The sequence below is a fragment of the Pygoscelis adeliae genome, unplaced genomic scaffold, assembly GCF_000699105.1.
Source record: "Pygoscelis adeliae isolate BGI_AS28 unplaced genomic scaffold, ASM69910v1 Scaffold108, whole genome shotgun sequence".
Taxonomy (NCBI): domain Eukaryota; kingdom Metazoa; phylum Chordata; class Aves; order Sphenisciformes; family Spheniscidae; genus Pygoscelis; species Pygoscelis adeliae.
The window spans coordinates 8,544,402-8,559,440 of record NW_008825498.1 but is presented as its reverse complement, the minus strand read 5'-3'; the positions used below and the strand labels follow the sequence as shown (position 1 = coordinate 8,559,440).

General features: G+C 35.8%; 1 protein-coding gene across 1 annotated transcript in view; it reads left to right on the top strand.

The window, feature by feature from the left end:
• The window catches only part of RBBP8 (retinoblastoma binding protein 8), a 39,800-nt gene that overhangs the window by 15,026 nt on the left and 9,735 nt on the right, over window positions 1–15,039 (top strand). The window contains exons 5-15 of the mRNA XM_009331448.1: window positions 749–861; window positions 2,595–2,664; window positions 5,813–5,982; window positions 7,428–7,529; window positions 8,638–8,735; window positions 9,389–9,516; window positions 10,472–11,357; window positions 11,446–11,572; window positions 12,690–12,790; window positions 13,791–13,905; window positions 14,806–14,976. Coding sequence (XP_009329723.1) covers window positions 749–861; window positions 2,595–2,664; window positions 5,813–5,982; window positions 7,428–7,529; window positions 8,638–8,735; window positions 9,389–9,516; window positions 10,472–11,357; window positions 11,446–11,572; window positions 12,690–12,790; window positions 13,791–13,905; window positions 14,806–14,976 — 2,081 coding nt within the window. The remainder of the gene's footprint in view (window positions 1–748; window positions 862–2,594; window positions 2,665–5,812; window positions 5,983–7,427; window positions 7,530–8,637; window positions 8,736–9,388; window positions 9,517–10,471; window positions 11,358–11,445; window positions 11,573–12,689; window positions 12,791–13,790; window positions 13,906–14,805; window positions 14,977–15,039) is intronic.

Genomic DNA, 15,039 nt, shown 5'->3' with positions numbered 1-15,039 from the left:
TTATGAGGAGCGGCTGAGGGAACTGGGGTTGTTCAGCCTGGAGAACAGGAGGCTCAGGGGAGACCTTATCGCTCTCTACAACTACCTGAAAGGAGATTGTAGCGAGGTGGGTGTCGGTCTCTTCTCCCAAGTAACAAGTGATAGGACGAGAGGAAATGGCCTCAAGTTGTGCCAGGGGAGGTTTAGATTGGACGTGAGGAAAAATTTCTTTACCGAAAGGGTTGTCAAGCATTGGACCAGGCTGCCCAGGGAAGTGGTTGAGTCACCATCCCTGGAGGTATTTAAAAGACGTGTAGGCATGGTGCTTCGGGACATGGTTTAGTGGTGGACTTGGCAGTGCTAGGTTAATGGTTGGATTTGATGATTTTAAAGGTCTTTTCCAACCTAAACGATTCTATGATTCTATGTAATTTATATCTGACAGTACTCTTAGTAGGATACCTCACAAAGACTTTCAGTGGCAAGGTATAGCATGCTCCACTTTATTAAAGTAATGCATGTTGCTTTAGAAGTATCCAGTACCTACAGTCATTTATGCAAATGTTAGTACATGTAGTATTAGATTATTCAGAAGTCTCAAAATATTGCTATGTCAAGAGATAAAATGCAGTACTTAGTGGTGTTCTGCATAGTTGTCAGAAATTTTCTGGTTTTCATTGTTCAAAAGGCCAGTTAAGTGTGGATATCTGCTTCATGTACGGCAATATTTTCTTAACAGAGGGCCTTTTTCCTCTTAATTTTATTATAGATTAAGAGCGGGATTATGTGATCGCTGTGCTGTAACCGAAGAACATATGAGAAAGAAGCAGCAAGAGTTTGAAAATATCCGGCAGCAGAATCTTAAACTTATCACTGAGCTTAGTGAGTTTTATCCATGAGTCTGAAGACAAAACATACTATTTTGTAAACTAGTTCCTTGTGAATTCTTGTAACTTGATATAATTTATATGTGGTGTGTTCAGTAAGCCCAAGTTCAGTTGGGGGATACTTAATTCTACAGTCTGAAAATATGTAACGTACCAATTACTAGTCATTTGACCCTCCTTCTTAGATTGAAGTGCTGATACTGAAGGTGAACTGACGTGGAAAATCTTACAGTGTAAAGTAGCTACTGTAGATAAAATGTGGCTGCTTCTGTTTATTCCTACAGCTAAAGCATAGAATGACTGATTGCCAGTTTTCCTAAGGAAACCCTGACTTCAAAAGTAACTGGTGATCACAAAGTAGCAAGTTCAAACAGAAGTTCCCTGGGTCCAGCTTGTGTCCTGCAGTTGGTCTTGGAGTTTAACTGCGGTAACCTGTAACCTTCACATAACCCTCTGAAGCCACGAAAGAATCATGCCAGGCAGCTTGTAGACAGCTCATTTTGAAATCAGGAAGCCATACATATGGGACAGGAAAAAATACACTGTTCTGGGTGATATGAAGGCAGGACCCAACAAATGTCTTAATGAAGAGAGTTTGGAAAGATTGGTTGTATAAAGTGCTAAAAAATACAGGACAGGATTATAAAATATTAATGGTATCTTTACCATTAATTATTTTGTGTCATTTAGTTGTTTTGCTTGATCAAGAACAAGCAGACATTCAGTGAGATTTAAAATATGGGAAATGTCAGACACAAAAAGTAGCTTTTCAGTGCTTAAATTATAGAAATACTAGATTCTGTACTAGTATAAAATACATCAATTTTTCAAGGACTTTTAATATTGGATATTTCTATAAAAATATTCTGAATTCTTGAGTTTAATGATTAGCAACAAATAGGGTACAACCAATCTTTAAATAAACCTCTGAGCCTTAAAAAACCAAGGTGAGACCTATTAAGTACAAATCTTCTTGAAGACTATCTGACAGAACAGTAGTCTTCTGTGGGTTTGGGTTGAGATCTATATGACAATTTATGTATTTCCTGCAACCAGCAAAAAAGGTCAGTCAAGAATCATCCGGAGATAAAATATACAACAAAAAAATAAGAACATGAAAATAAAAATTAAAGTGAACAGAAAAGTTGGGAGCTATCACTACATTAGTTTGAGACAGCGTGGAAAAAAGGCTGAAGGTGATGCAATAAGCTTGTGTGAAGTATGAGCAGAATGAATTGGAAATTAAGAAAAGTAAATAAAAAATTTCTGACAAACTATTTAACTGATTTTTAAGAAATTGGGGTTTTTTCCTGTTCTTTCTGATTAGCTGGTCACATTGGTAGCTAAAACCAAATTCTAATGACTTTATACTTAAAGGCTGTCCTCAACCTGAGGAAGCAATTTTGTCCATGAAGCTGAGCAAGCAATTCATTCATCTTTACAACACAGTCCAACTTTTATGTACATGGACAAAAGCAGTTAACGATTGTGTGGAACTAATATTATGATCCAGTAATTGTGACACCTTTGCCTTTTCTAACACATCGTTTTACAACCTTTTTAATGACTAGCTTGAAAATTCATTTTGGTAAGCCACAGAGGGTGTATGACATTACATTTTAGAATTGGATCTGTTTCCTTAAAGGACCTGACAAAATTAGATAGGATATGATGTTAACATGTGTGCACTGATATTTTTTCTCCTTTTTTTTTTTCTATAAATTGCAGTGAATGAAAAAAACAACTTACAGGATGAAAATAAAAAGATAACTGAACAGTTCCAGCAATTACAGAAGGAGTTAGAGTAAGTTTTGAGCTTTTTTTGGATATTCCCCCCCGTCCCATTCCTCAGTAGTAATGTCTGGGGATATAAATATCAGCTTTGAAGTCTTTAAAACTTGAATTTCCTCTTTTTCAATAGATTGTGAAAAGTTAGCCTACAGCCACTGTAACAACATAAAACCAGCATCTTTGTCTTGTGCAGAACTTTTGCTTTTTTTTAAACTGTGTGCATCTTTTTTTTTTTTAAACTGAAAGAGATAAATCTGTCATAGAAATTCTGTTTGACTTCACGATTATTCAAGATTATTCTGGTCACAGTGCATAGGAAAGCCTTACATCTCATTCTTTTATTCCTCTGTTGACTCTTTACCAATTCTTTCCTCCTAGGTTAAGACTTCAGAAAAGTAGTTTCTCAGCTAGTCAAAAAGGCCCAGGATCTTGGAATAAATATTTTAAATAAACTTATGATAATTTTACAATTTTAAAAAGAAAAAGACATAGTAAATTTCAAAAGAAAACCGTAAAAGTAATGAGTTACAAATTGACTGTCAAATTGTAATCTGATATGATAGCAAGAATGTGCCATATAATGTTGTGGTTAATATGCAAATATGGTGCACTGTGCAAGGCAGAGGTAGTATTCCTCTCTTGTATAGCTGTGGTCTGACATCATCTGAAACTTATCTCAGTTTTGCCTATCTGCGAACAAGTTGCGTATGTGCATGGGGGGAATGGGACAGGTTGTGTGGACTTGGTACGTAAGGCTTTTTCTGCATGTAATTTTTTCTTGTCTTTGTAACTTTGGTAGAGGAATAAAACAACTTAGAGTTCAGTTCAAAATGACTGTGTTCCTATTCCTTTGTATTTCTTGGTTTGTCTCCCATCATTTGCACCTTAATCATCCTTTCTTTTTCTGTATGCATTTCATCTTCTCAGAGTAACGTATTTCATGACCGCAGGAGTACTGCCATATAATGTTGTGGTGGAACAAATTTAATACCAAGTAGGAACAAATTTCTATGTGCTTCCCACTGTATAACTCCTTCTCAATAATGGTTCTCCTATGCAGCTTGACAGCAGTTAGGAGGTGACATTAAAAAAATTGACACCAGACACATCCATCCAAATGTCTTAGTTTTATCCCCAGTCTTGCAATTTAGCTTCCAGTAAAAATCTCCGGCCACTGTAGGAAAGTGGAGAGTGAACAATGTAACACTAAGTTATTTGCTCTGCATGTTAGGTGGTCATTTAAATGAGTGTGGAGTTGAGTGGATAAACAGTCATTAACAAGGATGGTCCTGCTGTTTGTGCTATAGCCGCTGCATTTGGTTGTTTCGGTTGAACTACAGTCATGTTACTTTATTTAGAATGAGCAACTTAGATCAACATAACATCATCACGTAGGTGCAAGGTAGCAGATTGTTTCTGGTGCATGACATGAAATTAGATTTTTGCAATCTTCTGTATTTTGTTACCAAGGTTTAATATTTCAGGAAAAAAAAATCTAAGAATCCTTTATAAAAGTGAAATCCATGAAATTTTAGAAGAATTGTATTATCTGTTCCTTTATCAGATTAGAATTTCATTATCCATGGATGGAAACAGCAAGGAAATTTCTGCAAAAGTCTTTTCTGGGGTCTCAGATAAATGCTTCCGTGATTCAGAAATTATTTATTGAATATTTATGATATATAGTATGTATGGCAGCTTCTTCATTTGATAGATTTTGTGGTGGTATGTAGGAACTACCTTTTGGTTTGCACAGAAGTCACACGAAGCCACGTGTGCCAGTAAATTTAAAGAGGACTCTAACAGCTAACTTAAATTTGCAAAGTAACTGGATGAATATATTGTTTTACTGTTTGTTTTGATTTGTTTCTTAAGATACTGTTAGTAGATGATACAGTTTTCCAGTTATGGTGCTGTCTTTCTACATGTGCTAAAAAGAGGAATTACAAAATCGCACAATAGGACTTGTCAAGACTTCAGAGCATCAGTGTTTGTCATTAAGTGTTCAAAGTTAGTCATGGTAAAAAGCCTAACTATAAAAATGCTTGTTGTCTCAAGCCAGGCAGCTTTCTACAGTTCTCCATAGTGTTATTAACTGATTTTTTATATGATATTGTGGTTCATTTCAATGCAAGCAGAAATATATCCATATTTCCTCTTCTTCCCTTAGATCAAAACCTTACATCCTTCTCTTTATAGTTAGGAAATTATCTTTTGGCCCATGTTTTCTCTTGAGAGTCATAAGGAAAAGACTTAGACATAAGATGACCAAGCAGGCCAGGTTAGGTTTCCTTGTGTTTTTCTTTTACTGCCTCTTCCATTTCTCACTACCACCACCGTAAGACAGGTAGCAATGCCCTTATTAAGTACTAAACAAACTGTATTTAAGTTAAAAGAAGTGAAATTAATGCTTTTTTGTTGTTATTTCCTTGCTATGTCTAGATAGAAATTTTGGAGAGAAAAGACATGGTTATTTGTTACGCTAAGTTTTATATAGTGACTCTGCAACATGCTGTTAGAGCTGACAGTGTGAGAGAAAATAAACTTCATAACTCATGTTGTGTTTTACATTAGTTGTTTTACATGGTTTACATTGCTTTTTACACTCCTCTCTGAAGACCTTTGTGAGGTGAATAAGAGGTATCATCCAATGGTCTGGAGAGGGATTGTTTTTAATACAGTGCAGTTCATTACCATTTAAAATTGTCTGAAAGCTTTTGTTTTGTTTTTAAGACAGTTAGTATTCTTGGGGTATGCAGGGACTTCCATACAGGGAGAGAGACGCTAGTCCATCCATTTCGGCATTCTTTCATTCAAGTAGCACAGGCCTCAGAGAACAAGCTAGAAACTCTACAGTCCCTAGTTTCTTCCAGGGAAAAAGTCTTCCATAGTGCAGTAATTAAATGTTCACTTCAAATGTGAAGAGCTGGGATTGTGTGCTATTCTTAGGCTTGGTGGACCAAGTATGAATTTGTTGTTAGATGTGTCTAAAAACTGGGTTCCAGTATTACTTTTTTACACTGTGGTGTTACTGAGATGGCTGTATTTTCCAAATTGTTGCTTTCTTGAACCATATGATTGTCCTGCTTGCTGAAGTGAAAGCTCTTCATCTTGCTGACTTGGGGTTTTATTTGACCACCTAATTTTGTCTCCAGGGAGCAAAAGCAACAAGCGGTAGAATTAGAAGGAGGAGTCATTCCAGATTCTCCAGTTCTGACTTCTTCATTTGCTGTGGTTAATCGTATGAGAAGAAAAAAAGAGAATAGGCATATCCGATACACAGAACATACACACCCAGATTTGGAATTTGCAGAAAGCAACAGTGGTAAGAGTATTGTATTTTTTTTTAATTAATTTTAAAATATATTTTTAAGGGCTGAAGAAAAAGATGATGTATAAATTTGATTGCAAAGGGTGAAAACTAAAAAAAAAAGTCTTGTTTTTTTTTGGTTTGGCTTTTTTCCATTTAAACTATAATACATGAGTCAGGGGAAAAATATCTTTAGCAGTAACTGTTATATCAGCAATATGCTCAAAGCTTATCTCAACCTCCTACTTTTCTTCATCCACATCCACATGCAAATATAACAGTTTTCCAACCCATATCTCTTCTGTAACTCCAAAGTAAAAAAATCTGTTGGGGTTTGACTTGTGCATACAACTATGTCACCACCTAGTGGCGAGTGAAATAAATGTTTTGCCACATTCAGCAATTATTCTGCAATTAAAGTAATATTACTGAAACTGATAGATATCTAATTCTAGAAGCTACATGATCTTTCTTTTTCTGGTACTGATAAACTGTTTGCATTTGTTTTGTGTCTAAGTCCGGAAGTATTGTGCACATTTGACTTCTAAACTTCATTCTGTAATATCATAGAAATAGCTCTCATGTATAGAAAGAAATTTTTTTTTAAAATAAGGGACTTGGGGCTTGTATTTTAATGATACACAGGAAATATGATAGACAATCCAGGTGCTTTTAATGTGTTAATTTATCTTGTGGAATAAAAAAAAAAGTATTTTAAGTAATACATGATTACATCTAAATATAAGTCTTTGACTAAAAGCTTCTTCCCAAGAATAAAAATAGCACAACTGTGGGGTGAAGAGGGTGGGTTAGTTATTCACGCCCTTCATTTTGCGTATGTAATTTTAGTGCTGTGAATAGTTTCTCCTTTCTAAAGATACCTAATTCTCTCCATTTTCTGAATAAAAAATTGAGCTACTAAATTAAACCAAAGTTAAATATGTAGGAAATGGTGTAAATACCCATCACAGTTAATGGCTATGAAAAGTTGTTGGTGTCCAGATAGAAAAGACTATATGGCACAAAGTTTGTCATGATTAAAATCTCAGGTTTTTCACCTTTTCATTACCTTAGCTGATGCAGAAAATTATTCCCTTGGATGGTTTACTTTTTAATAGTTTTGTTGCCATATTAACAGGTCAAATATAGGTTGGATACATACTTTTTATGTGGTTAGTATAGAAAGTGATGTAATTACATGTCAGTATTGTTTTATGGCTGACTGGCTAGGCTCATGTTTGTGAGAGAAAGGATTAATATGAAATATTTGTGACTAATTTGTCATAGTGATACCTCAGAATAAAAATAATCGAATATGCTTAGGTTACTGGATCTACTGACATATCAAAATTCACATTCAAGTGCTTTTAAGATCAGGATCATTGTCTGTATCTACACAAAATTATCACAACAGGATACCTAATTTCACTGTGTGAAAATGTTTCTACATCTTCTCCAAGAGTTTGGAAAAATTCCGCTGTATTCCACACAAGTGAACAGTCACCACGGAGAAGAGATACTAGTGGCAGACACCTGTGATCCACAACTATCCCCTGTACCAAGTAAGTATATTAATAGATTTAGTTCTAATTCCATTCAAAATAAGGAAAAAAATGTTGTAAAACTGAGGGTTCGTCAACAACTGAGGGTTCATCTCTTTAAACACAGGAGCCAGAAAAAGGATATTATGTTTAATCACAGAATTGCTGCTGAAATGCCTGTCTTGTAATGCCTGTCTGTATACCACTAGATACATGATCTAGTGGCATAGCATCAGGGCTTAGAGTCAAGAACTAAAAAGAAGCTCAGTGCAGCTCTTACTGCTGATATCTTATATTTTAGGCAACTTATCCAATTGTCTTACGTCTGATTTTGCAACTGTACAGGAGATAAAATATTCTGGGAATGGCACTTCTGTCTGACATGAATATGTAACATTTAGAAGTGCTTCTGTTCATTATTCCCTTTTTTGCAATTGTGAATTGGTACAAGTCTTTAAGTCTTAAGTCCTTCTCCATAAACAGTTCTTTGACAAGAAGTTTGTGTCCCCGATTTTTTTTTTTTTCTGTGAAGTATTTAACTATAAATGACTGCAAGAATCAGCATTTTGGAATTATGCCTGCAGGTCAGGGTTGTGGTGGTTGTGGTTCGTGTACTTTCCCATCATATTTCCTTGCCTCAGTTTAATAAACTGAGTAATGTTAAATCCCTGAAAGAAGGGGAACTCATCTATTTGTTTTCCTAATAAAAACACAGGAAGAATAATTATAAGTGAAATAGGAAATATGCAACCCAAGCATTTTACTATACATATACATTATCACTGTTTTACATGCTTTTTCTCAGACTGTTCATGCCCTGAACTGGAGTTTGAAAAGCAACTTTTACATTGACTTGTCCTTGTATTTTAATTTTGGGGAGCAGTATTCAAATTGGAAGCATATTTCTCTGTGGTGATACAGCAGTTTGCTCTCATCAGAAATTGTTCTTTTGCCCCCCTTCTCCACTTACCACTTCCAGATACGATTTTTACCTGACACAAGTCAAACTATTTCCATAATTACCGATTTTAATTTGTGATCTTTTTAGTTCTGTGTACCATTTGTGTGAGTGGAGTAAGATATTATAATGTATATGCAACTTACTGTGAGCTGCTTTCTACTCATAAAGATAAACCAAGGATGGGAGGCTATCCTGTTCCAAAGCCATCTTTTAACTTGGCTGCAGTTGTGGCAGAAACAATTGGACTTGCTGTTCAAGAGGAATCTGTAAGTAGTATTCCTAGATTTCTTACGTAATCAGCTTTTTGTGTCAGTTGTTTTTGAAAACAGTATTTTTCTCTTTTGCATTAAAACTCTGCAAAAGTGTTCTGAGTTCCAATAAGCTCACTTTGATGTGCTTTTGCTTACTCATTACAGAATTGCTCTAGCAAGAAGAGAGATAACTGTGCTTGACCTGTCTGGGCGTTGGGGAGGAGGGTAGGGGCACAGTTCCTGCTGTGTATACAATTCAAGTTTGACTAAGTGGATTAAATCCTTGGGTCTGCCAAACTCCCTTTGTGCAGTAATCAAGTCTAAGGCACTAAAAAGATTATTTGGTGATGAGTCTGGTGACTCAGGTGAGATTATGTGATGTTTTTGCTTGGTTACTACAGTGAAAATGATAGTATGCAGACTATTTTTTTTAATGTGTGCATTGAATGATGAATTTTTTAATTTCCATAAGACTTCTTTGGAGTCTTACGGAAAATTGTTGGTCAAAATTTGATCTGTCTTGTAACTTTTATTATTTTTCAGAGTTTTGAATAGTTCAATTTGAATGGGTCTTCAGAGTATTTATGTGCAAACCTAGCATATTTCTAATTTTTAATTCTAATAGCTTCTCACACTTCCTTTCTTTGTTTTCCTTCACCGCTTGCAAGGAGTCCCAGAGTATACTGAGTCCTCCCTGCACTAATACTGTTATGAGCCAGGCCCCAGAGAGCATGCAGTCTGAAGACTCAAGAAAACATCCAGCTTGTGAATCAAGAAATGATGACAACAATTTAGGGTGTGTTTCCACTTGGTTAGAATAATATTGTTTTAAACAGGCTTATATGAAGTTCTGGTTTTAGCAGAATTTAAAACCTTACAGCGGTTTGCTTTAAAGGTACAGAGATGGAAATAAATATTTTCATATTATACAGGCTTCTTTCAAGTAAATTACATTAGAAGCAAAGGAACTGATAAAATGCAAAACTGCGGACTTTTACTTCATTCTCAAACTTCTGATTTGGGCTTTCTATGTACAGAGTCCCTCCCTCGCTGACTTCTTGTTATTGCGAGGTATTTTCTGAGGCCCATTAACCTGGGGGTAAGGGGCCTGGAGCTGGGGTAGGTAGATGATCATAAAACTTTTCTGCTGACTAGATGTCCTACTGGTTGACTGTTGCCCTTCCCACTCTCCTCAGGATGTTGTGGTCTAAACTGAAATTTTTTTTAGCCCCTACCTGTCATCTTAAATGTATGTTTTATTGATGACGAGTAAAAAACAGAGTACCTGAAAGAAGCTTGCACATTTTTCCTTCACTTGCAGATGCTTTGAGAATCTGTTATCATGATTATAAGATGTATACAAGAACCTAGATAGACTGCTATCACAACCATTCTCACTTTCTTCCATTTCACTGCATTGAAAGGTAGGAAGTCCTTTGATAGAAGAGATTCCTAGGTAGGCTTAATTCTGTCCTTGGTTCTCAGTTGAACATGGAGCAGAATTTCACACCATACTAAAAGGAAGGACAAGGTCTGTGTTTTGTTTGCCTTTTACAGCTCTAAGTGCAACAGTACTTACTCCTAGACGAAAAATTTCCCTTTTCTTTTTCCTTCTGTTTTCAGTTAATGCTAGCAGCTCTGACAGCTTTAAAGTAGATCACTGATAGGAAACATATTTTTTGTATATCCCTTTCTTTCCTCCCAGCCCTCTGTGTACTCCAGAAAAATATCTCATCTCTCATTGTATTCAGTCTTTCAGATCCATCTCAGAACACTCCACCGCATGTTGACTGGGATTCTCAGGTAGCCTCTCCTGTTTTTGGAGCTTCTAGCAGTGTGAAGAACAACTCAAGCACAAGTCATGTCGCTTGTATTTTAGATTCAGGATTGAAGCCTAATCTCAAAACCAACCTCTTCAACAATCCTTCCAGTTCCAGATCTCATAAAAGTAGACCAAAATCTGAAGATGTTGCTTTTGTTGCACCACTGAATCTCGAAACTGAAATCAACTCAGTTATCAGCCAGGCCTCTATCAATAGGCAAATGGTTGTGAAAAAGAATACTAATGAGACTGTAACCTGTGTTGGAAACACTTGTGCAGCGAAAAATGAATTGATCAAGAGCGATTTCCTTCTTGTACACCAGAGGCAGCTAGAAGGCAGGTGTGCTAAGAGAAAGAAAGCTGAAGATGAGCATGCAATTAGCTGTGAAAAAACATCCTTCAACAAAGAGAACTCTATGCCCTTTCGATCAGATGTTCAGCATATTAATGGGGAACATACAGTTGATAAGCCCTTGGATCTGTCTGATCGCTTCTCTGGAGTTCGTTGTCAAGAGAAAAAACAAGGAAGTGAGGAGACCTGTAAAAATAGACTGAAACAGGTGACTCTGCATGACATTTTTTCACAGCTGGGGAAGCCCATTCCTGAAGGTTCATCATCCATTCAAAATGCCAACAATGAGAGTTCTTTGTTTGGCAGAGATTTACAAGAGGAATCCTATGGACAAGAGGCAATGCTGGAAAAAACATTCCCAGATAAGAAAAACCAAATCCAAATGAAAGAAGTTGTTCCTCCCTTCAAAATTGCTCCACTGCCAAGTCCTCCACAGACAGAGCAACTTTTTGATGATGTGAAGGTATGCTTTTCTGACTTTTTTTTTTCCTTCTCCTTTGAAATATTATATTTAAATTTTGGGAAATAGTAAAATTGCAATATGTTGTTAGGTTGTCAGTGGCCATGTACCACATAGAAAGAAAACAAGGACAGGACATGGAGAGTCTGAACCAGCATCTGTACTTCAACCAAACCCTTGTAGACTATCAAAAAATAAAGCACTGCAAAATGAGCAAGGTAACTTGATTAAAATGTTCCTTTTATTGTCCCCTGCCCCTCCAGCCTGTGCTATGGTTGAATAGAATTTTTCGTATCTTCTTTTCTCCCATTTTAATCACTTTCTCTGTTCTGCTTCTAACTTAGTCTCATCCTATTCAGGACTTCTCAAGATCACCCCCAACGTTTTCAATCTGTGTCTCCCTGGCATTCTTGTGCCACTAGATAATAAATATATCATTGGCATTCAGCTGTAAACTCAACAGGCTAGGAATCTTGTTCGTCCTTGTTTATTTAGCGTTGTTGTTTACTGCAGCATGTGAATAACAGATACTGAAATAAAATCTCAGGAAGTTTGAGTTTAAACTATCTATATCAAATGCTTGAAAATTGTACTTAAGTGTAAGGATAAGCCATTTTGTTAACATTTTTCATGATTCACGATGATCTGTTGAAGAAGTTCGTACCTTTAATGATAATGAGCAGATGCTGCCAAATACTCTTCCTGGAATTTGTATCTTCTTTCCTGTTAAGTGGTCCCAGTCTGAAAACTTATTTTTTTGAACTGGGATTGTAGAATCACTGCTTTTGTACTCCTTAGCTGAGCTGTTACACCGCATACTTTATTTAGAAATACTTGCATTGTGAATTTTTAAAAAATCTGTCAGCAGTTGGTGTGGCCATGTAGCTTGGAATCTAAACCTCTACTTCACAGATAAATCAAGAGCCATCTCTGGAACAATGACCGGACACTGGTTTTTACTCTTTTGTAGTCTAAGCCCTGACTTTTGTATTCTTATACACCTAATGTCTTCTAGCGAGTGTTAACACTACTTGATTTACATAATACAGAGATTTTACCTGCAAGAGTATTTTATGTATTACATACTTCATACAAACACAAAGGAGTGGTGTGCTCCCTGAATATGACAAAAAACTTAAAGATTTATTTCTAACTCTTCAGGCAAAATATGATTTAAAGCAAATGAGCATGTTTATTGCTTGAGAAAAATCAATCCCTAAACCCAAAGATTAATTGATAAAAGGAAAGCTGACTTATAATTTAGACACTATAGGATGCTTTTGGCAGAACTGGATTCTGATTATTTGCCTTTTTTCTCATATTCTCTGCATCCAGACCTGAAAGATAAACCTTCTTCAGAAAACCTGCAGTGGTGCGTAGACCCAGGAGCTGACCTTTCACAGTACAAAATGGACGTTACTGTGATTGATACAAAGGTAAACTTGTGTAACAAGTCTGCATGTTCTATGATATTGAAAAAAGCCTACAAAAGTAGTTTCATGAACTTTATTCTGGGCAGATCAAAACCACTTTTTAACAAAAAATGTAAATTCAGCTCATTTGATGTTTGTTTGCACTCTTGAAATGTTTGTTTATGCATAGTACTCTATGGTTATCCTAAAACGTTTCCACTGTCTAGTTGTATTTGATCAACTCAGCCAGGTGGCTACTCAGTATGAAACTGATGCATTTGGGGGTGGTTTGGGGTTTCTTTTAAGAAAAAAAATATGTTCTAAATCTCATAATTTTTCCTGTGAAAATGTTCACTGTGATATCTCTTTATGTTAAGTAATAGAAAATGTGGAAATAATGACTATTATCTTTCTTTGAGTTGGGTGCAGGTTGGTTATTAGGATCTCTGAGAATTTTCCTGAACTCTATTTGTTTTGTCTCACTTAAAGACTATCTTAGAATAGAATCATAGAATCATAGAATCATTAAAGGTTGGAAGAGACCTCCAAGATCATCGAGTCCAACCATCAACCCAACAACACCATGCCCACTAAACCATGTCCCTAAGCGCCTCATCTACCCGCCTTTTAAATACTTCCAGGGATGGTGACTTTCCTGCACTCTATTTGTTTTGTTTCCCTTGTTTACTTTCTTAAAATGTATTAATTTGACCAGGTTTTAATTTCTATATGTTTCATTGTTACTTTTTATCTTTGTAGAATTTAACATGAAAGCTTTTAAGGCATTTCTTGCCCATCAAGGTATCCACCGGATAAATGCTTCACATTTGAATTTCAAAACTTGTTATTCTCTTACCTAGATTTTACATCTTTATCATGCAGACATTACTGCAGAAAAAACATCATAGAAAGTGTCCAAAAAGATGCCAGTAGCTGTTGCGAAAGCGTTTCAGATATACAGCAATGACACTGACTACACCAGTTGCTTCTGAGTGCAATTTTGTATGTTTGTTCTTTTATTTAGGGTGGTTCTCAATCAAGAGTCGGAGGGGAAGTTGTTGATATGGATTATACATATGTTAGTGAAAGTGTGCTGTTAAAAATGAAAAATCAAGAGCAAAACCAGGAAAGCAGTCCAAGTAAGACTTTTTTTTTTCCTTTGGTTTGCTGTTTTTTTGTGACAAAGGAAAGAGTGAAGGGCTTTTTTTTTCTTTCCCCTGTACAAATAGATAGTAGAAGATGGTTTGTAGTAAAACAGCACTGGTGTATTTTTGTCGGTTACGAAGGTCAGTCTGTTGCCTAGTAGAATCAGTGGTTGTTGTTGATCTTTTTTTAACTTAGATTAAGAAAATGATAGGATTTGTGCTGAGGTAGAGCCAGTAGCTATACTTTTATAGTGCTTAAAGAGTTAAATACTTGATCATATAATAGTTCTGATCTCACCTGCAGCAATCACTCTTACAACAAACAGCTTTGAAAGTTTTCTATGTAATCATATCAGACTTTCTATGGGAAGACTAATTTCATTTTTAATGGCATATAAATAGAACTAGTATACTTAAATCCAAATGTGTTTATATCACATTTAATTTATGGTATGTGGTGAATCATGGCTGCAGGGCAGTGACTTTTAACGGTGTGTTTTGGGGTTTTTTTTAAGCTGTTGCAACTTGATCACATTTCTGTAGTTTATCTCCTACCCACAGAAAGTATTTCCTTCTGCTTGGATAACTCCATAATTACAAGAACAAAAATTTCATGTATCCAGTGTTAAGGTTAAAGGTATATCAAGGTGATTTAGTAATTAAATTTTAGAAATTGAATCAAGGTATCTTTATGAAAAATAGATGAGCGTTGTCCACATTTAAAAGATTGACAGAGGAGTTGCAGAAACAAATATATTGCTGATGTTGAGTTAAGCAGTACTGGAGCAGGAAGTAAATGTTAGTTCTTCTGATACACATTCAATCAAAATATACTTTCTTGAATTAAATTGTTGAGAGGACGATTTGGATGTTCGTTATGCTTTTTCATAATAGGAGGAGAAAAAAAAAAGAATGATACCTTAGCAGAAATGTTTGATCGGACAACCCATGAAGAATATGAATCCTGCCTACCAGAAGATAGTCCTCCTGCATGTGGTGAAAAAGAAACTCTTCATGATGAAGAGCAGGATAAGGGAGTAACAGCAGCAAGCAAGAAGCTAAAGAGTGGGATATAATTTGTTTTGTCTTTATTAACCTGGTTAAACTACGAAAGTTGATTTGAAACCA